Genomic DNA, 27,191 nt, shown 5'->3' on the forward strand with positions numbered 1-27,191 from the left:
TTCAGCTGCAATTCAGTGATGGCCACTACATCATACCTGACTATCTGTAAAAGTGCAACAGATCATCCACCTTATTTCTTATACTCTGTACGTTGAAATATAACATTTTGAGTACTGTACTTGCTCCCACTTTTGATTCTGTATCCATAATGCACTGATACTCACCCTGTTGGCTGCAATTTTGTCCTATCTGTCTTCCCTTCCTGGCAGTCTGACTGCATGCTATCTTTGTTTTTTCACCATCTATCCTATCTAGAGACCCATCATGCCAGTTCCCAACCCCCTACCTAATTAGTTTAATCTCTCCCCAACAGCTCTAACAAATCTGCCTGCGAGAATATTAGTCCCCCTCGAGTTCAGATACAATTCATCCCTTTTGTACAACTCAGACCTTCCCCAGAAGAGATCCCAATGATCCAAGGAACTGAAGCCCTGTCCCCTGCACCAGCTTCTCAGCCATGCATCTATCTGCCAAATCATCCTGTTTCTACCCTCACATAAACTATTCATTACTTTTGATATACAAGGAAATATGATAGTTGTGTTACAGAGCGAGGGAGAGAGAGTCATAGAGAGAATACTACAGCGCAGAAACAGGCACATTGGCCCATCTATGCCAACCAAAATATTAATCTGCCTAGTCCCATCCATCGCCCTCCATACTTCTACCATCTATGTACCTGTCCAAATTTCTCTTAAATGTTGAAAGCAAACCAGCATCCACTACTTCCACTGCAGCTCAATCCATACTTTCACCAACCTCTGAGTGAAGAAGTTCCCCCTCATGTTTCCCTTAAACATTTCACCTTTCCCTCTTAACTCATGACCTCTAGTTTTAGCCTCACCTAACCTCGGTGGAAAAAACCTGTTCACATTTCCCCTTTGATATAAAAGTAACATTGAAAGAGAAGTTACAAGGATGTTGCAAGGACAGGAATACTGTACCTGAGTTACAGGAAAGGTTGAACAGGCCAGGACTTCATTCCCTGGAGCATAGGAGGATGGGGGGAGATTTGGTTAAAGTATGCAAAGTGATAAGGGTCATAGATAGGGTAAATGTGAACAGGATTTTTATGCACAATGAAGTTCAAAAGAGAATTGAAGAAATGGTTTATAATCAATTACTAATCTGAGAGTTCTTTTCGTCTGAAGGTAGGATTCAGATGTTGTTAATTTTGGTACTTCGTGCTACATAGACTAACTAAAATGTACACAGTAAATTAATGAGAATCAAGATAATCATAGCATGTGATAATCAAAAGAAGACTTATTTGCCTGTATTAGACATGTTGCCTTGAGATTTCATGGAATTTGGGCTTAATGTTAAAGCCACTTCCTCCCCATTGTATATCTTAGTGTTTCCACATCTGACAGGTTTGTCCAATCAGAGTGATTACATGAATCACCATGGAAGATTATACCATATTTAGTAAAATGTGCAACTCAAAGATCTTGATTATATTAGTCTTTTGCTTTGCTTGTCTCACAAATAAGATTAATATTCTTATAGCCACATATTTTGGAAAAAATCCCAAGGTTAGAATGAAAACTCTGTGGTGCCATTGGGTCTAGTTCTGCCTTCACCATATCTAAATATTATGCCAAGGACAATACTGATCATTGAACTGTTTTGTTTTCATTGTATATTTTTGAAATGGATCACAGGACATTTCAGATAGCTTTTAAGAGGCAATTAGTTCTCTATTAAAGTGGTGGATCTGAGTTGTATACAGAACATAATAAGGATTATCTTCCCTAATAACCATGTTAATTAGAAACAAAAGAAAATCTACAGATGCTGGAAATCCAAGCAATACACACAAAGTGCTGGAGGAACTCAGCAGGCCAAGCAGCATCTACGGAAAAGAGTACAGTCAATGCGGGCTGGGACCTTTCAGCAGGACTGGAGAAAAGTCTTGTCTGGCCTGCTCAGTTCCTCCAGCATTTTGTGTGTATTGTATAAGTTAATTAGATCAGTTTTTTCAATAGCTAAAATACTGATTAGACTCCAGTTAGATTATTATGCCTAAACCTGGTCATCATGCTGCAAGAAGGATGTCAAAGCCAGAGAGAAGGTATAGTGTAGAGTTATTGAATTGCCACCACAAATATATCTTTCTTCTTCCTCTCCTTTCAGCATCTTAAAAGGATTATTCCTTTTTATAATAGTCTGAAATACTCCAAAATCATGTCTGTTTGTCCCCTTCTTTCCACTTCAATTTAGCTTGCAAGGATGGTGAATGCAACCTCTTTTTTGTCCCACTGTTCAGCTCCCCAATACTTCATCCTAGTAAAATAGTGACTTACATTTAAATCAAAAAATTGCAGGTGCTGGAAATCTGAAATGAAGACAAAATGCTGAAAGCAGAAGAAACAAATAAGAGTTGTAATGGGCATGTAGGAACAGTGGGGAAAGGGGACTCAGTGGAAAGAGTGTATGGACAATCGGCAGATGGAGCTGGTAGAGGGAAAAGAAACTGGGAGATGGCCTGGGGGTTGGGTTGTGGCTTTGAAAGAAGTATATGTGTGAGAGGACCTGGGTAGATTAGAAGAAGAGAGAACAGGACAAGTCAGTAATTGAAGAATTCAGTGTTCATGCCATTGGGTTGTAAAATACCCAGACAGAATATGAGGTGCTATTCTTCCAGTTTACAGTCAGTCTTACCTAATAGTGGAGGAATGTGGGAACAGACAGGTTGGCATGGGAATGGAGAGTAGAATTAAAATGTTTTGCAACTAGTCTTGCAGATGGCCATGGCAGACAGAGTGTAGGTACTTGGCAAAGCAGTCTCCTAATTTGTGTTTTGTCTCATCTCTGTAAAGAAAACCACTCTAATATTGCTATGATGCTGATATAACACAACTTCCCCAAATCAGGAAACAATTACATCAGAAAATGAATCTGGAAGAAAGAATTTCAAGGGGTATGGTTTGGCATTGATACATCTTACTTAATATTAATACTTTATTAAGATATTGTTGGGAGTGGGTGGAGAGTGACCAATTACTTGCATTATATTTTTAAAGTGCTATTCTTTAATTATATGTTTCATTTTATTTAGGGTGAACCTGGAAAAGTTGGTTTACCAGGATTGGATGGATCAACAGGACAGCCTGTAAGTAGACTTAAGACATATTAATTAGAAATTCATTTTTTTCTGTATGCAGCATTTCTTCTTTTTTTAAAGTAAGTATTGGTGTATTTAATCTTTTGTGGTAGAGTAATTCTGATAGTCATGAACCATCAGTTTATTTTACACTCTGTCAAATTTTCAAGTTGGTGTAAAGTGAGCTGCCAGTATCATTGCACATTTTGACACCATCACAAAATACCGATTTCAATCACAAGGAGTCTTAAATATAATTTATATAAGCAACTATTGAATACATAAAGAAGTTTTTTTGATTTTGTATTTTAATTTTTTTATACTTGAAATTTCATTTTAAGAAATAAGAGAACACTCTTACTTACTTCCAATCATTGTTAATAGCCTGGATTTCTGATACAGTATGTGCAATAACTAATTGGTAATATAGTTCTTTTATCAAACTTATGATGTGATGATTTAAAATTGTATTATGGTGATTTCAATTTCCACCCCTACCCCCACCCCAACCCAGACTGTGTTATTTTTCCAGTTAATCAAATACAATACTGCCAATTAATTCAGATGAGGATTGGGAGGTTGGAGATAGGACAACTACTTTCAACAACAAATTTCAAAGGATTTATTGGAAGTGAGGATATTTGCTTTTGTGAAGGAAATGGGAGGCAGTCCTTGAAAGCAGGAATTAATTATTAATATAATTTGCTACCACAGAAACAAAAAAGAAAAGTTAGATTGTTAGTGATTTAGTGAGAATAGTGTTAAAAGCAAAGGAAGAGGATAAAAATGTCAAAATGAGCTCAGAAATGGGTATGAAAGGAAAAGGGACAGATAATATGAAAAGATGAGAGTTTGGTACTAAGGTAGGAAGGAAATTTAGTGGAGGAGGGAGGGAGGGAACATTGACTCAGACCATGAGAGGCCTGCATCAGGCATTTTAATGCCTTACAATGTGCAGATTGGAATTGCACCCAAAATAATTGTTTTAGATAAATAACCCATTGTATTTAGGGTAATCCTGAAATTATGAGCAGTTTGGATAGATGAGAGCAGGACCCAACATGGTTTCATGTAATTCAACCAGATTTCAGAGTGAATTGCTGAACCGGAATGGTATGAAAAACCAAAAAAACGTGAGTGGCAGTTCTATGAGCAAAAACACCTTATTAATGAGAGAAGTCAGAAGAGAATGGCCTGACTGATCCAAGATGACAGGAGAGTGACAGTAACTCAAATAACTATGCACTATAACAGTGGTGTGCAGAAGAGTATCTCTGAATGCTTTTTCTTTTCATGAGTATATTGCCATCATTGAATCTTTCACAGAACTGGGTATCAACATTGACTAGAAAGTTAAAAGGACCAGCCACATATACAGAGTGGATCAGAGCCTGAATATACTGCAACAAGTGACCTTCCTCCAGACACTCCCAGCTTTTATACCATGTGTAAAGCACAGGTCAGGAGTGTGTTGGAAAATGCTCCATCGGTAGGGATGAGTGCAACTCCAATAGCTGTCATGAAGCTAAACACAACCTAGCACTCAGTCCATTCAAATCCCTAAACATCTATTCCCTTCACTACTGGGCAGTGGCTGGAGTGTCCAGCATCAACACAATGCACTGGCCACTTCCCACAACTATAACCTCGATCTCCAGTCACTTTAAGCACATGCGACAACAAGCCCATGCATGTTCCCATTCAAGTCATACACTACCCTGACTTATCCCACCATTCTATTACTGTTTGGATCTAATTCCTGGAACCCCCTCTCCAATAGCCTTTACTAAAAAGATTGCAGTATTTCAGCAAGGTCGCTCACCACCACTATCCGAAGGGCAGTTATAGATGGTCAATCCCAGTAACCTGTAGATCTCAAAAATGGAATAAAAAAAACTATATTTTGTTTAAAAATACTTAAAATAGCAAAACCAAAAAGTAAGCAGCAGTATTCATTGCGAAGTGATATTTAACAGTTGAGAGTATATTGTTTAGAGTGAAAACAGATGCTATACTTTTACAGTACTAAGGTTCATGGTGAGTGAGATTTCTGAATTTTGAGCTCTTGTGAAGCATTTCACTATTGAGGTTTTGTAATTTTATCTTCACTGTCACATCTGACTTTACTTTAGCACAGTCAAAATCGGCTCTAGCTAATCTCAGCATTATTTTTCCAAAATTTTAGGGAATATTCTTTCATGCTCTGTGCCAGTGTTTTTGTGTTCTGTAAACAAAATAGGCATCTCCATGCTTGTTTAATATCTTGCTAACTTTTTCCTTATTAAAGTCAATTTCCTTCGCTATTTTTTCCATCTTAGAATTGTAAATCTTAGTATTTTTAATAATTTCAACATTTTAACAGTTTAATACTTACACTGGTGCAATGAAATCTAAAAAGGTATTTGAAGAAAAATTAAAACCATGCAGTAAAATACCGTTTGTAGAAAAGGCTGAACAAATCAGGCAAGAACCATGTAGAAAGAAACAGTTAACATTTTACCTTGATTGCTTTCAATTATAACATTTTTAACCAGTTGAACCTGCTGAATACTTACAGCCATGTTTTTGCTATTACTTCAGAATTCAAACATAAGCAATATTCTGCTTATAGATGATAATGGGAAGGTTATTGAGGTCAAGAAGTTATGATGCATCTAAGTATTACATTCAGTCTGGTTGCTCCATTTTAGGAAGGATGTGGAAGCTTTGGAAAGAGTGCAGAAATTTAGCAGGATGCTGCCTAGATTATAGGGCATGTGCTATAAGGAGAGGGACAAACTTGAGTTGTTTTCTTTGGAGTGGAATATGCTGAGGAGAGATTTGAGAGAGGCCTATAAGTTTCTGAGGCATAAATAGATAGCTAGTATCTTTTTCCCAGGGTTGAAATGTCTATTACCAGAGGCAGGTATTTAAGATGAAAGGGGACAAGTTCAAATGAGATGTACGGGGACATGTATTTTTTTTATACAGAGAGTTGTGTGTGTATGGAATGCCCTGCCTGGGGTGGTAGTGGAGGTGTACACAATAGAGCTGTTCAAAAGACTCTTAGATGAGCAGATGAATTTGCAGGAAATGGAAGGATATGGACATTGTGTAGTCAGAAGGATTAGTTTATTTGGTCATTTGGTTACTAATTTAGTTAGTTTGGTGCAATATTGTCAGCCAAAGGCCCTGTTCCAGTGTTGTGCTTTTCTATATTCTTTATTATGTGAAGTGAAGTCAGGGTTGCTGTGGCTATCCTATCATTTTGGATAACTTTCTTTTTCTGTTTGTTTCAGAACTAGTCAGTTCTGCTTTAAGGCTACATCAGTTGACCTCAATAACCTTTACACAATTATGCAAAATTAGAATACTGCTACCTTAAAGCTTAAAGACTTGTGATCACTGTGCCCAAAATGTTCTCCCACTGAAAGGTCAGTCACCTAGTCAGGCTCATTACTGAATTCTAGATCCAGTTTGACACACTTCTACTCTTGGACTATCTACATATTGATTTAACAAATCCTTAAACCTCTTACGCTAAGGAGGTCACAGTCTTTGTTCGGTCTAATACAAATTTCACGGCACATACCGGTAATAATAAACCTGATTCTGATTCTGAAAAAGTTGAAGTCACTCACTACAACAATCCCGTTGTTTTACACCATTCCCTAATTTACCTGCCAATCTGTCCTCACTGTCCTTAAATGAGGAACTGAGTTCAAGGGTCAAGAACTTATTGAACATGAGTTAGGCTGTATCTGGAGTATTGCATTCAGTTCCAGTTGTCTCATTACAGGAAAAATGTGGAAGCTTTGGAGAGGGTGCCAAGATTTACCAGGATGCTGCTTGAATTAGAGGGCATATGCTATAAGAGAGACCTGACAGAAGTTTAGAAGGTTATGACAGACATGGATAGAGACATTTCTGACTTTGAAATGTCTAATTCTCGATAACATGCATTTAATATGAGAGGGGATAAGTTTAAAGAAGATGTGCAGGGCAACAACATTTTGCAGTGCAAAGAGTATTGGATTTGCATTAAATGCACCAGATGGAAATCCCCTGTAGAACAGCTTTTTACCAATTAAATGTTTCCCTCATGTGAATCCAGCAAAACGCAAGATTAATCTTTCCATTGAAAGTTAACTTTTAGATATTCATTGCCTCCTAAAGAATAAATGGAGATATAAATCTGTGTATTTCCTTTCCCCCAAAGCAATCCCATTTTAACTGTTTTTGTTCAAATACAGTATTAAAAATTTTCCTTCAGTGCTAATGTATTATTGTTTTTGACATTGAAATTGCTGTCTTTTGAATTTAATTTAAATTTAAATTCGATGATATTGTCAAAATTAATAATTTTGTTGTGTATTTAATTATAGGGTATTCCAGGAATACCAGGACATGTGGGTCCAATGGGTCACAAGGTTTGTATGTAACTTAAAACATGTTCTCTTGGCTTTTGATTACTTTAAACTAATTTTATCACAAGTAACAATGGTATATTGTATTCACCTCAATGATTCATTGCACTCAATATTTTAGAATGGTACTGTCAGGCCTGCACAGGCAAGCACCTCCCAATCTCCACCCAGCTAAAAGGAGTCACCTGCCACTCGTTTCCAAATCATCACCTTCAGCCCATTTAAACTCAGCTCAAATCCATAATCCTTCTTCACTCATACAAACCAGCCAGCTTCAATCAGTCATTCCTAGCATTATTTACCTTGTGTGTTAAGTATCTGTTCTCTCCTGATTATGGCCCTATGTAAATTTGAAGGTATGAGACGTGAATTAGCTAAGATAGACTGGCAAATGACACTTAAAGGATTGACGGTGGATATGCAATGGCAAGCATTTAAAGGTTGCATGGATGAACTGCAACAAATGTTCATCCCAGTTTGGCAAAAGAATAAATCAAGGAAGGTAGTGCACCCGTGGCTGACAAGAGAAATTAGGGATAGTATCAATTCCAAAGAAGCAGCATACAAATTAGCCAGAGAAAGTGGCTCACCTGAGGACTGGGAGAAATTCAGAGTTCAGCAGAGGAGGACAAAGGGCTTAATTAGGAAGGGGAAAAAAGATTATGAGAGAAAACTGGCAGGCAACATAAAAACGGACTGTAAAAGCTTTTATAGATATGTAAAAAGGAAAAGACTGGTAAAGACAAATGTAGGTCCCCTGCAGGCAGAAACAGGTGGATTGATTATGGGGAGCAAGGACATGGCAGACCAATTGAATAATTACTTTGGTTCTATCTTCACTAAGGAGGACATGAATAATCTTCCAGAAATAGTAGGGGACAGAGGGTCCAGTGAGATGGAGGAACTGAGCGAAATACATGTTAGTAGGGAAGTGGTGTTAGGTAAATTGAAGGGATTGAAGGCAGATAAATCCCCAGGGCCAGATGGTCTGCATCCCAGGGTGCTTAAGGAAGTAGCCCAAGAAATAGTGGATGCATTAGTGATAATTTTTCAAAACTCGTTAGATTCTGGACTAGTTCCTGAGGATTGGAGGGTGGCTAATGTAACTCCACTTTTTAAAAAAGGAGGGAGAGAGAAACTGGGGAATTATAGACCGGTTAGCCTAACGTCGGTGGTGGGGAAACTGCTGGAGTCAGTTATCAAGGATGTGATAACAGCACATTTGGAAAGCGGTGAAATGATCGGACAAAGTCAGCATGGATTTGTGAAAGGAAAATCATGTCTGACAAATCTCATAGAATTTTTTGAGGATGTAACTAGTAGAGTGGATAGGGGAGAACCAGTGGATGTGGTATATTTGGATTTTCAGAAGGCTTTTGACAAGGTCCCACACAGGAAATTAGTGTGCAAACTTAAAGCACACGGTATTGGGGGTAAGGTATTGGTGTGGGTGGAGAGTTGGTTAGCAGACCGGAAGCAAAGAGTGGGAATAAACGGGACCTTTTCAGAATGGCAGGCGGTGACTAGTGGGGTACCGCAAGGCTCAGTGCTGGGACCCCAGTTGTTTACAATATATATTAATGACTTGGATAAGGGAATTAAATGCAGCATCTCCAAGTTTGCGGATGACACGAAGCTGGGTGGCAGTGTTAGCTGTGAGGAGGATGCTAAGAGGATGCAGGGTGACTTGGATAGGTTGGGTGAGTGGGCAAATTCATGGCAGATGCAATTTAATGTGGATAAATGTGAAGTTATCCACTTTGGTGGCAAAAATAGGAAAACAGATTATTATCTGAATGGTGGCCGATTAGGAAAAGGGGAGGTGCAACGAGACCTGGGTGTCATTATACACCAGTCATTGAAAGTGGGCATGCAGGTACAGCAGGCGGTGAAAAAGGCGAATGGTATGCTGGCATTTATAGCGAGAGGATTCGAGTACAGGAGCAGGGAGGTACTACTGCAGTTGTACAAGGCCTTGGTGAGACCACACCTGGAGTATTGTGTGCAGTTTTGGTCCCCTAATCTGAGGAAAGACATCCTTGCCATAGAGGGAGTACAGAGAGGGTTCACCAGATTGATTCCTGGGATGGCAGGACTTTCATATGAAGAAAGACTGGATGAACTGGGCTTGTACTCGTTGGAATTTAGAAGATTGAGGGGGGATCTGATTGAAACGTATAAGATCCTAAAGGGATTGGACAGGCTAGATGCAGGAAGATTGTTCCCGATGTTGGGGAAGTCCAGAACGAGGGGTCACAGTTTGAGGATAGAGGGGAAGCCTTTTAGGACCGAGATTAGGAAAAACTTCTTCACACAGAGAGTGGTGAATCTGTGGAATTCTCTGCCACAGGAAACAGTTGAGGCCAGTTCATTGGCTATATTTAAGAGGGAGTTAGATATGGCCCTTGTGGCTACGGGGGTCAGGGGGTATGGAGGGAAGGCTGGGGCGGTGTTCTGAGTTGGATGATCAGCCATGATCATAATAAATGGCGGTGCAGGCTCGAAGGGCCGAATGGCCTACTCCTGCACCTATTTTCTATGTTTCTATGTTATTTTGCGGTTTATTAGTAAAGCATTGCTTATTGCTAAGTCATCTCTGCTACTCCGCTTTTGGGTCAAGACTCCTCTACATTTTCTGACAAGATAAGTGAACCAATGATTGATCCAACGAAGCATGCTTGCCTAAGGGAAGTTGTCTGTCGATAGGAGCACACGATCCTGAAGCATCAGGAAACCATTGACCATCTCCTCACCACTCTCAACCAACTTTCTGCCTCAGTGCAGCAAACCCACCCCAGTCAACCTCCTGTCTCCGAGCCCTGGATTCTTGTGCCCGAACACTTTGATAGATCTCCAACCCAGTGCTGCAACATCCTGTTCAAGTGAGTCTTGCACTTCGAGCTCCAGCTATCTCTGTATGTTACACACTGTGCCAAAAGTGCCTTTGTCATTTCTTTCTTGGCTGGGCGAGTTCTGACTTGGGCTGCCACTACTTGGAACAATGAAACTATCATTTGCTATAAATATGAAGAATTTTACCGCTGAAATGTGCTAGGTTTTTAACCATTTGGGAAGTGGATGGGAGGTACTGGATTGGAAACTTCTCTTGCATCAAGGCTCACAGTCAGTGCTGGATTACACTATGGAATTCAGGGTCTTTGCAGCAGAGTGTGGCTGGACTGCAGAAGTGCTGCTGGCTCATTGGTACCATGGCCTCTCAGGAATGCTTAAAAGATGAGCCGTCTACCTGGGAGATGCCACTGACCTTGAAAGCTTCATCACTCTGAATTGACAAGCGTCTTGTGGAACAACCCTCCGATCATTAGCCATTGCCCCATTTCCATTCCCAGAACCATTTCAGGCTGTAGGACCCTCATCACAAACACCTCCAAAACCCAGGAAGGTGGGTGGATAGCATATTCAAAGTACTTTATTGAGTGCACATCTTCACCTAACTGGATCTATGAAGTGTGTACAACCTGATGGACATCCGCCAGGAGTATGAGTGGAAGATGATGTTCATAACATCCACTGGCAACTACAAATGCCTGGAGATGCTTTTTGGACCCCCAAAACCACATCTCTCATGTCTATTCAGTCTTTCAGCATCTCCTTGAAAACCAGATGTACTGTAAGTTAGAAAAATGCCAGTTCCACACCTCTGTCATTTCCTTCCTGGGTTACATCATTTCACTCCAAGGCATAATGATAGGTGCAGGGAAAGTGGGTGCTATCTTTGAATGGCCCTGACCATGCTCCCTCACACAGATACAGCGCTTCTTGGGCTTCTCCAGCTTCTACAGCCGTTTAATTAGAAATTAGAACCAAATTACTGCTCCTCTCACCCTCCTCATCAAGTTACCTACCTCACAGAGAACCTGGTCTGCTGCCATAGATCTTACTTTCGAGAAGCTCAAGACGCTTTACCACTACTCGCATTCTCCACTATCCAAGTGCCTCCAGACCTTTCATGGTAGAGATAGGAGCATCTGACATGGGCACTAGGGCCATCCTCTCCCAATGAGGACTGGATGGGAAGACTCTACACAGCACCGTTACAGAGTAGGAGACAGCGAGCTACTCACTATCAAATGGACCTTGGAGAAATGAATACATAGGCTAATGGAAATACTGAGCTCTTCCTGATCTGAAATGGCCACCAGAACCTCACATCCATTCAACAGACCTGTCAACTCAACCTATGACAGGTTCACTGAGACCTTTTCTTCGAGCAGTACACCATATCCTACTGACCCAGTTCTAAGATCACTAAGGTAGATGTCCTGTCACTTCAATTTGATCCAGCTGGAGATTGACTCTGAGCCCATCATTCCATTCTTGCAGATCCTTGCCCTGATCATCTGGGACCTTGAGAACCAAATCCACCAAGCTCTACAGCACGTTTCTGCTTCGGTCAACAGAGCTGACAACTGCATGTACATACTGGCAACCATGAGCTCCGAGGCACTCCAGTGGGTCCACTCCTCACCCATTCAGGTGCACATCAGACCCTGGATTTTCTGTGGCACTAGTTCTGGTGACCCACCATGATCGCATGTGTCAGTTCATTGCTCTCTGTTCTTAATGTACCTAGTCCAATTTCTCCAACCAGTGGTCCTTTGACGATGGTGGTCTCACATCACCATGGATTTCATTATATGTTTGCCATCTTCTGATGGGGCCATGGTGATCATGAGAGTGGTGGGCCGAGTCTCTGTGACAGCCCACTTCATTTCTCTCCCCAAACTTCAGTCAGCTGCTGAGATGGCAGACTTTGTTCTCCAACATATAGTTAGCCTCCATCACTTCCTCCAGGACACTGTGTCAGGCTAGGGCCCACACTTCATTTCCCGCTTCTGGTGAGCCTTCTGTTCCCTCTTCTGCATCTTAATGAGTTTGTGCTCTGGCTATCATCCGCAGACCAACAAGCAGTCAGAAAGTGTCAATAAGCAAGTGGAGGATTTTCTGTGATGCTTTTCCACCTCTAATCCTTCCACATAGAAGAAGTATCTGCTCTGAACCCACATCTACACACCTCCTCTGCCACAGTTATGTCACCCTTTTGAAGTGCTCCACGGCTAACAACCCCTGTTTGTCCCCGCAGAGAAGGCAACGATGGAGGTCCCATCTGCCAGGGCCCTGGTTCACTGATGCCAGAATGCTTGGAAGTTACTGGCACAATGAAGGAGATCCTGAATACTGCCAGAGATGGAGGACCTTCTTTGCTGTCCTAAATGCCAGCAGTGTAACAGGCAGCAAATAGAGAAGGAATGCTTGGAAGAGGGTATGGAGGACCTGCCTAACTGCCAACTGCACATGGGGCTGCCAAGCTAACCACTGTCTGCACCCAGCCAGACTACTCTGGCCTGGGGACCATATCTGGCTGTCCACCCAAGATCCTCCCCTGTGCACTGACTCCCGCAAGTTCTCACCCGGTTCATTGGTCCTTTTATGATTACCCATTGCATCAATCCAGTCACTTACCATCTTCAGCTCCCACCATCCCTCAGGAACATGCCTACATTCCAAGTGTCTTGTCTCAAGCCCGTTGTTCATGGACCACTCAACCCACCTTAACCTGCACGTCCAGAAACAAGGATGGTAGAAAGTTGATGGATTCATGTCATCATGGACATTGTGTGCAGTACCTGGTCAACTAGGAAGGGTATGGCCCAAAGGAGAGATGTTGGGTGTCATCCAGTTTCATCTTGGATCCATTACTCATTGAAAAGTTCCACTGGATCCATTTGGATCGTCTTGGGCTGTCAGATGCCAGCAGTGGGTGGGGGGGGGGTGATTTCTGTCAGGCCTGCATAGGCAGGCACCTCCCAGTCTCCACCCAGCTAACAGGGTCACCTGCCAATTGTTTCCAAACCATCAGCTATAGCCCATTTTAGTCCCACAATCCTTATTCACTCATACAAACCAGCCACTTCAACCAGTTGTTCCTGGCCTTCATTTACCTTGTTATGTTAAATATCTGTTCTCTTATTTTCTGGCCCACTGTGGCTTGTTATTTTGCAGTTTAATAATGAAATAATGTTTACTACTAAGTCTTCTCCGCTGCTCTGCTTTTGGGTCAAGCCCCCTCTACATTTCCTGACAAGTATGAAGTTCAGCTAAAAATCACTGGGTTTGAAAGAGATGAGCACAGATGGAGATAAACTCTTGTATAAAGGAGCTACTCAACTATAAACAAAAGAAATTATCCTTTTGGTTTGCACCCACTGACTTCTCTCAGTGCTGAATTATGTTTTCAGCATGCAGAGTGGCAACCCAGCATGATTTCATTGTACAGGCCTACCATCTTAATATTGGTCTTCAGCCTATTCACTTCCCTCCATGTTATATCAAGAGGCAACTGCACCTAACAAAACACTATAGCTCCTGACAATGTCTCTGCTGTAATGCTGAAGGCTTGAGTCACAAAACTAACTATGCTTCTAGCCAGACTGGCTCAGAAGAATTATAGCACTTACACCTGACAGCATGAAAAAATGCCTATGTATGTCATGTATTCAAAAGCAAAACAAAATTAATTCAACTGGTTATCACTCTTTAGTCTACTCTATACCTTAAACAAAGTAATGGAAAAGGTGATCAAAAGTGTTATCAAGCCAAATTATTCACGATATTGTATGGACTGATGCTTATTTATGATTTTCTCAGGGGATTGGAATTGGTTAATTATTATCACATGTACCAAGATACAGTGAAAAGCTTTACTTGCATCTTATTCATACATATCTCTGGCAGTGTTCAGGACCTCCTTCATTGCGTCAGCAACTTCCAAGCGTGCCGTCAGACTGTCAAGGAGGGCAAGCAGGTGATGGGACTTAGTTGCAGCCAACAGACTGAATAGCATAACATTAGGAATAGAGAATCAGAAAGTATAGCAAATATGGTACTCAAGGTGTTGTATGTAAAGGTGCGTAGCATAAGAAATAAGGTGGATGATTTTATTGCACTATTACAGATTGCCAGGTATGATGTTGTGGCCATCACTGAATCGTGGCTGAATGATGGTTGTAGTTGGGAGCTGAATGTCCAAGGTTACGCATTATATTGGAGGGATAGGAAGGTAGACAGGGGGTGGTGTGGCTCTACTGGTAAAGAATGGCATCAAATCCGTAGAAAGATGTGAAATAGGATCGGAAGATGTTGAATGCTTGTGGGTTGAGTTAAGAAGCTGCAAGGGTAAAAGAACGTTGATGGCAGTTATATACAGGCCTCCCAACAGTGGCTGGGAGGTGGACCACAGGTTACCACAGGAAATAGAAAAGGTAAGTCAAAAGGACAATGTTATGGTAGTCATAGGAGATTTTAACATGCAGGTCGATTGGGAAAATCAGGTTGGTAATGGATCTCAAGGGAGTGAGTTTGTTGAATGCCTAAGAGATGGCTTTTTAGAGCAGTTTGTCATTGAGCCTACTAGGGGAACAGCTATGCTGGATTGAGTGTAATGTAATGAACTGGAGGCGAATAGGAAGCTTAAGGTAAAAGAACTCTTGGGAACCAGTGATCACAATATGATTGAGTTCAACTTTAAATTTGATAGGGAGAAAGTACAGTACTTCAGCAGAGTAAAGGAAATTACAGTGATATGAGAGAGGAGTTGGCCAAAGTAAATTGGAAGGAGCTGCTGCCAGGGATGACAGCAGAGCAGCAATGGCATGAACAACACAATTCACAACAAAACAGACATACCAAGCAACAAAAGCAAAGCAAGAACATCTGTCATAAACAGATGCCTATAATTTTAGACACCTTTGGCTATAACTTTGGTTAAACATACTCTAATTAAAAATAAAATACTGTCCAAAAACAAATTTTCCTTCATTTATTTCAGGGGGAAAATGGACATCCAGGCAAAAAAGGAGATAGTGGGCCTCCTGGAGCAAAGGTAACTGTCCATAATCAACTTGAGTATTGTAAATTCTAATTAGAAGAGTACCAAAACAGATCCCATAATGTCTTGTTATTATTCATGGAAACCTGATTTTTTTGTGTAGTCTAACTTTAAAAATTCTTCTTTTATTCATAGTAAGCTGAATTTTCTTGGCGGTTCTTCAGAGCAATGCAGTTTAGGAGATTACTGTAACATCATGATACCAGTTACAAATTCTAAGGAGATTAACAGCTTCTATAAGGACAGCTAACACTATTTCAACTTGTGTCTTGAAATTCAGCTCAAACTCTATACTGTCAAATGTAGCTAAATCTATTCAATCTGTCATGGTTCTGAACAGTAATATATTTGAGCAAACTTGAAAGTGTGAAGTACATTGTGTAGATGTTACTATTTCTCTGAGGAATGGATTTGAACTTTCTTTTTAATGGTTCCCTCCATCCAGATGTAAGGGAGCTTCAGATCTGTTCCCAGTTATCTATGCTACTTCAACAAGTTATCTGAAGCTGTCTCAGACTATAAGCATTCTTGATACAAGCTTCTCAAACCTCTGTCATTCCAGGATATTTAGTCCAGACATCTCTGTTGATCTTACTCAGGGAGCATCTTGTGGTTTAAAGAACAGGATGTAGAGCAGGTGACTGATCTAATATCTCCTGTTCTGCTTTTCTCACCAAAGCTGAAAGTTCCAGCAAAGATACCAGATATATTATATTGCAGAGATTTTCTGAAATTATTGAAACATCTGGGAATTCTTTTTACTAAGAAATGCAGCAAGAAACAAACCTTGTCATTCTAACTGGTCTAAAGTGTACTTATGCTCTAAACATACTCCTCCTCCATTGTCATCCATGTATCTTTAACTTTACCTTTAATGTGTGCCTATTTTGCAGAAGCCTGATAAATAATTTGATATTATGAGGGTTTAGTCTATAAGCTGTCACATGAAGAAAGCATTTGCCAGGTTTAGTAATAGACAGCAATGACATGTATGGAGTGTTAAATAACATAATGCATTTTGCTATTCTTGATTATTGCTTTTAAACAAATGCCAGTGGAAAAGTTGCCTTGGTGTTATGTCTGAACCTGTCATTGCCTTTTTTTATCTGTTGCTGGGTATATCAGAGGTTCTTAAATCAGTACTCATGCTTTTGAAATAGTGTGCACAGATTTACATTCAACGTTTGACATATTGTTGTTCCCATAGGAGTAAATATTTCCATTGCATAAATGCTCCTTCTTCAGGCATGATACTAATGTCATTCTTTGCCAAGAAATCATCTCTGCAAGATCATTTGGTGAAAGCAGCAGATTTTATTTATTAAACTTTTTTCTCTTTCGTTATTAGCTAGCCCATACTCCTCTGTCAGCTCTGCATGCTGTGTTAAGATCTAAATAATTATGCACTTGAAGTCCCTGCACATTTAAGTGTTATGCAATGCTTGTATACAATAAAATCACAAAATATTAATAGCTCATCTCCTTTCTCTCTATAACTGTGTTTTCTTCTCATTATGTAATGAGCTTTTCTCAATACTTTTTTTACTAATGAAATGGAAAATCATTTGATGAACATAAATTACATACAGAATTCTATAAATGTCAGTCTTGTCACTCAACTTTAGTTATAGACTAGTTGCTTCTGAGTGGAAATTGCAGTTCAATTTATCTTATTGTATCCTATAGGTGAATGTCTCTATGACATGAGTAGAGACTATAAGAACACTGAAGCTCTGTTTATACTTGATTATAATAATTTGTAAAGAAAAACTGTACGTAGCTAGTAGCTTAAATGAGCAAAAAAGTAACTGTTACATTCATGCTTAAGGATTTCACTGGATGCTCAGATATGTGACATGTTAAGAGAATTTATTAAATGGCAGTAAATATCCAGATTTGATCCTTTATTTCCTAAGATAGAAAATAATAAAATTGAATAGTTGATCAAAATAATTGGATTAATGCCGTTCTTAAATTGTAGTCAAATGATTTTTATAAAAGCTCACAAGTATTCCTCAAGAATCTTTGCACAGCTTAAATACAACTACATGAATGTAACATTTTATTTCTTGAATCACCAGGGTGAAATGGGACTGCCAGGTAAATCTGGTTCACAAGGATTACCAGGGCCCAAGGTATTGTATACAAAGGAACTTGCAATCCAAAAAATGCTGCATTTACGTTAGTAAATTAATCCGAAGCTATCTATGATACATTAATGGCATCTGGTTTAGTACTGAGACTTAACGCTGGACTTTCTCTGTTTCCTTTTTATTTTCATCAGTGATCTAATGGACTTTAAAGCAGTTCTAATGCAAAAGGACAAATTTTGTCAGTAAACTCTTTACATTTATAAGGAACTACTAATAAAAAGTATGTTTCCTAAAATGTTTTAAAAATAAACATTTAAAGTATCTTACTTTTTGAAGTTGTTTGGCTTTGAAGATGAAAATATTGCTTACTTATCTGATATAAAATGTCTCCATCCAGATTGGCACTCAACAATATGCACTTTGCTTTAGTACGGGAAAAATTGGGGAAAATACTTTATACTTTATTGTCGCCAAATAATTGGTACTAGAATGTACAATCATCACAGCGATATTTGATTCTGCACTTCGCACTCCCTGGATTACACATATTAAATATTAAAAATATTAAAATAGTTAAAATTAGTAAATATTAAAAATTTAAATTATAAATCATAAATAGAAAAATAGAAAAATGGGAAGTAAGGTAGTGCAAAAAAACTGAGAGGCAGGTCCGGATATTTGGAGGGTACAGCCCAGATCCGGGTCAGGGTTCGTTCAGCAGCCTTATCACAGTTGGAAAGAAGCTGTTCCCAAATCTGGCGGTACAAGTCTTCAAGCTCCTGAACCTTCTCCCGGAGGGAAGAGGGACGAAAAGTCTGTTGGCTGGGTGGGTCATGTCCTTGATTATCCTGGCAGCACTGCTCCGACAGCATGCGGTGTAAAGTGAGTCCACGGATGGAAGATTGGTTTGTGTGATGTGCTGCGCCATGTTCACGATCTTCTGCAGCTTCTTTCAGTCTTGGACAGGACAGCTTCCATACCAGGCTGTGATGCACCCTAGAAGAATGCTTTCTACGGTGCATCTATAAAAATTAGTGAGGGTTTTAGGGGACAGGCCAAATTTCTTTAGTTTTCTCAGGAAGTAAAGGCGCTGGTGGGCCTTCTTGGCAGTGAACTCTGCTTGGTTGGACCAAGTCAGTTCATTTGTGATATTGACCCCGAGGAACTTAAAGCTTTCGAACTGTTCCACTTGCGCACCACCGATGTAAATTGGGTCGTGCGGTCCGCTACTCCTTCTGAAGTCAACAACCAATTCCTTCATCTTGCTGACATTGAGGGATAGGTTATTGTCCTCACGCCATGCCACCAGGTTCTTAATTTCCTCTCTGTACTCAAACTCATCATTACCCGAGATACGGCCTACAATTGTTGTGTCATCAGCAAACTTATATATTGAGTTTGATGGAAACTTGGCATTTTAACAAATGAAATATTAATATTGTGTGCATGCAAAAATTTTGTCTGTCTTAGATGAAAGAAAGCAAGCTTTTTCTGGGGAATTTTTAAAGTCAACTTGCCATCAGTACTTGGAAGCGTAGTGGAGGCTACCTCGGTAAATATATTTAAGACAAGGTTGGATAGATTTTTGCAGAGTAGGGCAGGGGTCCTCAACCTTTTTTGCACCACGGACCAGTTTAATATTGACAATATTGTTGCGGAGCGGCTGACGGGTGGGGGTGTTAATCACAACCAGAATATAGGTGATAAGTCAACTATAAGTCATTTATCAGTGGCTAATACACTCAATTTTGTTTCTAAAAGGGTTTATCTAGTGAATTTAATATTAAACACACAGTGCATATTTTCCTCACATGAATATAGTGATAAGTCAATTATAAGTCATAAGGGGGTTCCTTATGTCCAGTCTATTCTGCAATTTAATTTTCATTGCATTCATTGCAGAAAACTCCGCTTCGCAGAGATATGATGTTGGAAATGGAGGCAACATTGTCAGTGCTTTCGTGGCTGTCTCAGGATATTCAGCCTTGACTTTGATCCAGAGTGCCGGCAGAGATGTTATGTCAAACATACTTTTCAGCCCACCGTCATTTGCAAGATCGAGGAGTTGATCTTCTTCCCGCGCTAACATGGATGATTCACCAGGGACATTCACAAATGGGTCATGGACCCATTCCTTTGCACGTCTTGGGTCATTTGTGGTTGGGAAGTAACGCTTGAATTCTGTCAACAGCGAAGATAGGTGTTCGCGCACCAGCTGTGAGCCTCAGTCTCTCCCAAATTCCCAGCTAATGTTGGGATCATGTCAAATATGCCCCTGTCCACTCGCCGTCCTCACATTTCCAGTTTGGCTTTGAAAGCAGACACTTTATCTGCCAACTTGAAGACAGTTGTCATTCTCCCCTGAAGTGACAAATTGAGTTCACTGAGCAGTTGAAGATGTCACACAGATAAGAGAGTTTTGCTATCCACTCCTCGTCACTGAAGTGTGCTACCAGTGGTGACTTTTTTCCTGAAAGAAATCTCTGTAGCTACTGTCTTAACTCAAAAACCCTGGCCAGGGCTCTCCCCCTTGATAGTCACCTGACTTCAGTGTGTAAAAGAAGACGTTTGTGCTCTGCATCCACTTCCTCGCAAAGCTGTTCAAACAGACGTGAGTTACTGACAGGTGTGAGGTATTGCACGTTGGAAGGACAAACCAACGTAGAACATACAGGGTTAATGGTAAGGCACTGAGGAGTGCAGTGGAACAGAGGGATCTGGGAATACAGATACAAAATTCCCTAAAAGTGTCGTCACAGGTAGATAAGGTCGTAAAGAGAGCTTTTGGTACATTGGCCTTTATTAGTCGAAGTATTGAGTATAAGAGCTGGAATGTTATGATGAGGTTGTATAAGGCATTGGTGAGGCCGAATCTGGAGTATTGTGTTCAGTTTTGGTCACCAAATTACAGGAAGGATATAAATAAGGTTGAAAGAGTGCAGAGAAGGTTTACAAGGATATTGCCGGGACTTGAGAAACTCAGTTACAGAGAAAGGTTGAATAGGTTAGGACTTTATTCCCTGGAGCGTAGAAGAATGAGGGGAGATTTGATAGAGGTATATAAAATTATGATGGGTATCGATAGAGTGAATGCAAGCAGGCTTTTTCCACTGAGGCAAGGGGAGAAAAAAACCAGAGGACATGGGTTAAGGGTGAGGAGGGAAAAGTTTAAAGGGAAAATTAGTAGGGGCTTCTTCACACAGAGTGGTAGGAGTATGGAATGAGCTGCCAGACGAGGTGGTAAATGCGGGTTCTTTTTTAACATTTAAGAATAAATTGGACAGATACATGGATGGGCGGTGTATGGAGGGATATGGTCCGTGTGCAGGTCAGTGGGACTGGGCAGAAAATGGTTCGGCACAGCCAAGGAGGGCCAAAGGGCCTGTTTCTGTGCTGTGGTTTCTATGGTTCTATGGCTTTTGCTTTGATGTGATTGATAACTTCAATAACATCACTCAATACGCTGTTAAGATCAGGTGACATTTTTCGGCTAGCCAGCATTTCCCTGGGTGTGACACAGTGTGTAGACTGGCATTCAGGAGCAACCTCTTTGACTCGGGTAGTGAAACCAGACTCGTTAAGCCATTCCAACAGCTGTGCGTCGATGTCCTCCGCTATGTCATCGATTTTCCTTGAAACTGTGGTAGCTGAAAGAGAAACCTGTGCCATCTTGTTAGCTGCAGCTTCTCCCAACAGTTCACGGCACATGTCCTTGGCAGCAGGCAGAATCAATTCTTCACCAACAGTGAAAGGCCTCTTATCCTTAGCAATACAGCTAGCCACTAAGTACGATGCTCTCAGAGCAGCAGCATTTGTGGAGGTGGTGGCTCTCAGCACTTGCTTCTGTCCCGCTTGCTCACATTTTTTCCGCTCAAAAAACTCAACGGGTTTGTCTTTAAGTGCAGGGTGCTTGGTCTCAAGGCGCCGAAGCAGTTTTGAGGGCTTCATTGCCTCATCAGACAGCTTGTCTCCATATATCATACATAGGGGGCTTAGAGCGTGCCAGTCACCGGTCGCAATAAAGCCATATTTTATGTACGACTCGTCGTATTTTCTGTTGAAGGAAGCTTTCTGTTTTTTGCAGTCTCGGCCTCAGCTGCCTCTGTGTTATCATCATTGTTAGGCCTTTTATGTCCCCTACCATCTCTTCCAAAGAAACTCTCAAGCGACGTTTGTTTATCACTCATTGAGTAGTTGTAGGTTAATGACTGACAGATGTCCTCACATGGGTAATGACCTTACGTGCGTTCAAGTTCAACAGTGGGCGTGACAGGGAAAGAGGAAAAGTGCAGTTGGCTCATATCGTCTCCTCGCGGCCCGGTAGCACATGCTTTGCGTCCCGGTACCAATCCGCGGCCTGGTGGTTGGGGACCACTGGAGTAGGGGAATTAAGGGTTATGAAGAAAAGGCAGTAGGTGGAGATGAGTCCATGGCCAGATCAGCCATGATCTTATTGAATGGCGGAGCAGGCTCGATGGGCCAGATGGCCGACTCCTGCTCCTATTTCTTATGTTCTTATGTTCGAACACAAAATAGCAGACAACTCATTCATGATTTTCTCTTACGGTGATTGCTGAGTGCAAAGTTCTGTCTCTGTGTGCTTGCTACATTCCTCATGATGAACTATTGTGAAAAGCACATATTTTGTGGGAAGAAGTGTGAAATTTCATATAAAGAATGTTTTGGGGTATTTGAATTTTCTGCAAAATCAACTATTGACTTATTGAAACATACTCAAGGGACAGTATAGCCTTTTCCAATATACTTTGTTCATATGTTCTTGTAAAACCTGTCTTAAGTCTTTTGTAGAACTATCCAATCAGACTCAGACTTATTGTCCCACTCTTTTCTCAAAGCCTTGCATTCTTTTCTAATTATCATTATTGAACCTACATATAATGTCATTTTGGATATTTTAGGTCACCAATAAGGTATATATCATTTTCAAAAGATAAAAAACTAAACACATTTTAATGTATTTTTTACTAATTTTTCTCTCACAAAGTTAGCTTTGTTTAAAAAATAATAACTGTACAGTATGTGCTGTGGCTAAGTCAGCATTTACTGTCCCATGCTGCCCTTGATTTGGAGGTGCATTTGAAGTTGCCTAGGCAATATATTGTAGACTGTGCACACACTATAGCCATGAATTAATGGAGGTGGAGGTGGAATGCTTAGAATTGTAAATAGAATGCCAATCACACAGGCTGCTTTGAATTGGATGACATGAACTTCTTGAGTATTGTTGAAGCTAAATTTGTCCAAGCATTCCTATGTTCTCCTGACTTGTACTTTGTAGACTTGAAAGAATTTTGGGGTGTTGGAAAGTGATATTTCACACTGTAGGGTGTATAGACTCTGACACACTCTTATAGACACATTTGAATTTAAGGTTAATGGCAACCAGCAGGATATTGGTAGGGGATCTGGCAATTATCATTGAATGGTTTATGTTTAGACATTGCAAAACAGAAAATGAAATTCAAAAAGGTACTGATGCTGGAAATCTGAAATATAAACAGAAAATGTTGAAAACATTCAGCAGGTCAACAAGCATCTGCGGAAAGAGAAACAAGACGAACATTTTGGGTCCAAGACCCTTCGGTGGAACTGGAAAGGGGAGAATACAAGTTAGTTTTAAGTAAAGAGAGAAGGTGGGAGAGAAATGTCAGGACAAAAGATGAGATGGTCATTGTAACTCCTAGAGGCAGATTATACTTCTTTGTTTGTGCTAACAGTAGGGTTGTAGGACATGGCCAACAGGTCAGGATGTCCTGAGGCCATTGGAGGCAGAAAACTGGGGCCTAAATGATAGATAGCTAGCCAGTTCTGATTACAAGCAGGAAGAAATTGAAAGATTCATCACTGAGTCCAGACAGCTGCAATACGCCCAGATGAAAAATGAGGTGTTGTCCTTCAAACTAATATTGGACATCAATGTATTTGTGCAGGAGGTGACCAGGTGGGAGTGAAAATGGTATGGTGAATTAAAATGGCAGGTAGCCAGAAGCTTAGGGCTGTACCTATTTTCTGTATGAAGGAGTGAACTGAAAAATTTCCTTTCCAAAAGAACGGTTGTTAGAAGTCAGAATGGGAGATCGGTTTGTTTTTATTCTTGATTAACACAAGGATAACTGGTAATCGGTACAAGAATTAGAACATAATTTGGAAAAAAAAATATTCAATTTAAAGAAGGTTGAAGTTTTCCACTTCAGCATTTGAAAAGTTGGTGGAGGCAAAATGTCCCTTCATATTTAGTTGTTTGGACATGAAGTGTAATGCTGACATCTGCAAAATGCAGCATTGCTTAATGAGTCGGTTAATCTCCCCCTCCCCCTGTTCCCTCCCCTTCCCCTGTCCCTCCCCCCCCCCACCCCCAGTACAGTGTCTTGATAAAATATACAGAATATCAATATCTAATGAATTTGTTTCACACTACAGGGTGACAAAGGTGAACGAGGACCACAAGGAATTAAGGGACAAGGTGGCAGTAAGGTAATAAGCCATAATTGTTACACAGATTGCCACTCCATTTTTTTCAAACTGAACTCTGATTAACTTTTTAAGAAAATTTATGATTTTGAAAACAAAATAAAAGTAATTATTAAAATTCATCTTGTTTAAGTGATAGAAGACTGTTGTTGTAAAGGCATTTATGGTATTTATCTATATAATGTGACTGGAACAGATAACTGCAACACTTTCAAAACCTTATGAAGTTTGCTTACAGGCTAATTATCTGGCTGAATGAAGCAGTGCCAGTAAATACCTTTTTGATATCTTTCTGTTGCATTTCTATCAGTTTATCCCTTTCATAAATTCCCTTGTCAACATTTACAAAAGAAACAAACTGTGGGAAGGTGTGAAAGGTTGCTAGTAGATGAGTAACCCAGAAGCCAGGACAAAAAAAAATCCAAAGATATGAGTTCCAAACTCACACTGGCAGCTATAAAATTTCAATTCAGTTAATAACCTGGAATTTTAATAATGATATTGACACTGCAAGTTTATTGTAAAAATTAATCTTATTCAAAAATGCTCTTTGGAGAGGGTCTATGCCATATGCTTCTGGTCTAGCCTATATATAACACCAGTCACAGAAATGCAGTTATGCCCTATGGACACAGTGCCAGTTTGTGCCACTGCAGTCATTAGTTATGTCCGATCTCACGTAAGGATAAACGTACCATAGGAGGTGGCACACAGGTGAGTCCTCAATATTGACTTTGTGCTCCATAAAGACTCATAGCATCAAATCGGAAAAGTCCCTGATTACAACCACCTGTCCCCTCAGTGTTCTTCCATATTGAACAACATTTGGTAGAAGTACTTTAAGTAGAAGAAGTAAACAGAAGGTTCATTGATAGATTTTATTCTTCATCTTCAAAATTGTCTTGTTAGTAGGCCTACTGCCCAAATCCTGAGAGGCATAGCAGAGTCTACAATAGGTAGTAAACCAATACAAGGGATAGGATAAGTCTTTTCTAACTTGCCCTCCCTAGTCTATCTATTACAGCTATATTAATCCTAATGTAGAAGTGATCTCTACTGAGGGCACTGGATTGTATTATTTATAAAACTGCTAAATGGAATATGATCAGAACAGATCTGGTAGCACATGATGGATCATACATGAGTTGTTGTGATCTAAAAGCAACAGCAAAAATGTATACCACAGTAAGCTTATAAGCTCATTATGTATCATTCGTTCTTTTGTCACAGTCAAGTCAAAGCATCAATGAGAGGAGCTGGGAAAAAGGTGGAGGAAGGTGGAATGAGGGTCAGGATCAGCATCAGGCTGACCCAAAAATACAGTACCAATCCAATGACAATGCAACGCAGGACTGTGTAAATGCCATGATTACAAGAGCAGGTCAAAGGCCAGATATGCTGGATGAATGACTCAGCTCCTGACACCTTAAAGTCATTCCACCAACTATAAAGAGGGAAAGAATATCCTCCACTCACAAATAAGTACAGCACCAACAGTATTTGAGGCTCAATTCCATCCAAGAAAATGCAACTGTCTAGATCGCAAGCCCATCCACATCATTGCTGCAATGTGTGTAATCTGCAAAAAACACGAAAGTTGTAAATATTGGCTACCCTGCTAGCATCTCTAACCTTCAATATCAACTACCAAGAAGAACAAGGATAAAGACTGCAGATGTTGGTATTCTCTTGCATAGGAACACCAATACTTCAGTTTTCCCCAATAGTTTATCCATCATCTCAATTTAATGAATATCACTACTTCTGCTTCCTAGCTAGGTTTACATCTTGCAACTTCTTCCGCAGTAGCTTGTGGGAAGTACCTTCAACCAAAGGATTTTCATGGTTCAAGGAGATAACTAACAAGCACCTTCTCAAAGGCAATTGGAGATGAATAATAAGTGTCGCCTAGCTATTACATTCAAATAAATTAATAGATGTACAAGGTAATTGCCATGCTTTGGCCAATGAAAATAGTGTTACGTAGTCACACTAAAATAACACTCCTACTACTGGTCATGGTATGACTCTTCAAATTGCCATTGTACTCCATTCCTGGTATTGTAAACTTGTCACACAATAACATGTACTGTAACTTGTGATTTGCTACTGTAATTGCGGCCTCTGGATATTGGTGAAATTACAGTGGCTTGGTTTTGGCCTTCCCAGCTCTTAGATGATAAAATGATGGCTCCTTTTTATATATCATAGGGTTGGATGGGAGAACCAGGGTTACCAGGTCAACCAGGACATTCTGGAATGCCTGGGATGAGTGGAATAAAGGTATTGTATTTTTATTCTGTTCTTGACCTTTTTTATAATCTTTATAAGAGCACAAGTGAAATAACCAAGATTATGCTGTATGACTCTTTATAATGTTCCTGTCTTCATTAAGATTATTGCAGATCTTTTCCTTCAGCACTGCTTTCCTGCACTAAGCCTAAATCCATAACCCTTAATATTCAAAGATTTGTCGATTCCAGTCATGAATATTCTCAACAATCAAGCCTTCAATGTTCTTTTGCAATGGAAGTTCCAAAGATTCACTACCTTCTTGGTTGAAAACAAATTCTTCAAGCCTCAGTCCCAAATGTCTGACACTGTATTTTGTAACTGTGATCTTTCGTTTTAGACACCCATGGCATAAGAAACATTGTCAGTACATCTTTACAAAGCCCTGAAGAACTTTTGTGGAATTCATTGAGATCACCTCCTATTTGTTCAAACTGAAGAGTATATTGATTAACCTTTTCTCATGGAATAAACTCCTTCATCCTAGAAATCATTCTAATGAACCTTTATTGTACCCTGTCTATCACAAATATTTCCTCCATTAGTGAGGGAAACTAGCTCTGTACACAGTATTCTCAGCTGCATTAAGCTTTGTATAATTTCAGTAAGTTATCTTTACATTTGCGCAACACAAAAATTGCTGCAGGAACTCAACAGGTCAGAAGCGAATCCATCAGTGTTACTTATTGTGTTTGGTGCTTCTGTTGCGGATCCTCTATATTGTTGAGACCCGACACAAATTTGGGACTGCTTCATCAAGCATTTTTATTCCACCTGCTGTGCTGGCCAGGATCTTCCAGAAGCTAACAATTTCAATTCTGCTTCCCATTCCCACATTGACATGTCTATCCACGATTTGGAGGGGTTCCAGTCTGGTTACACAAACATTGAA

At 40.1% G+C, this 27,191-nt stretch overlaps 1 protein-coding gene across 1 annotated transcript in view; it reads left to right on the top strand.

Moving 5' to 3' along the window:
* col21a1 (collagen, type XXI, alpha 1) overlaps window positions 1-27,191 on the top strand; it is a 211,819-nt gene that overhangs the window by 133,338 nt on the left and 51,290 nt on the right. The window contains exons 19-24 of the mRNA XM_072280324.1: window positions 3,063-3,116; window positions 7,472-7,516; window positions 15,363-15,416; window positions 17,504-17,557; window positions 23,957-24,010; window positions 26,219-26,290. Of these exons, the coding sequence (XP_072136425.1) occupies window positions 3,063-3,116; window positions 7,472-7,516; window positions 15,363-15,416; window positions 17,504-17,557; window positions 23,957-24,010; window positions 26,219-26,290 (333 nt within the window). The remainder of the gene's footprint in view (window positions 1-3,062; window positions 3,117-7,471; window positions 7,517-15,362; window positions 15,417-17,503; window positions 17,558-23,956; window positions 24,011-26,218; window positions 26,291-27,191) is intronic.

Source organism: Mobula birostris, chromosome 2 (genome assembly GCF_030028105.1).
Source record: "Mobula birostris isolate sMobBir1 chromosome 2, sMobBir1.hap1, whole genome shotgun sequence".
Classification (NCBI taxonomy): Eukaryota; Metazoa; Chordata; class Chondrichthyes; order Myliobatiformes; family Myliobatidae; genus Mobula; species Mobula birostris.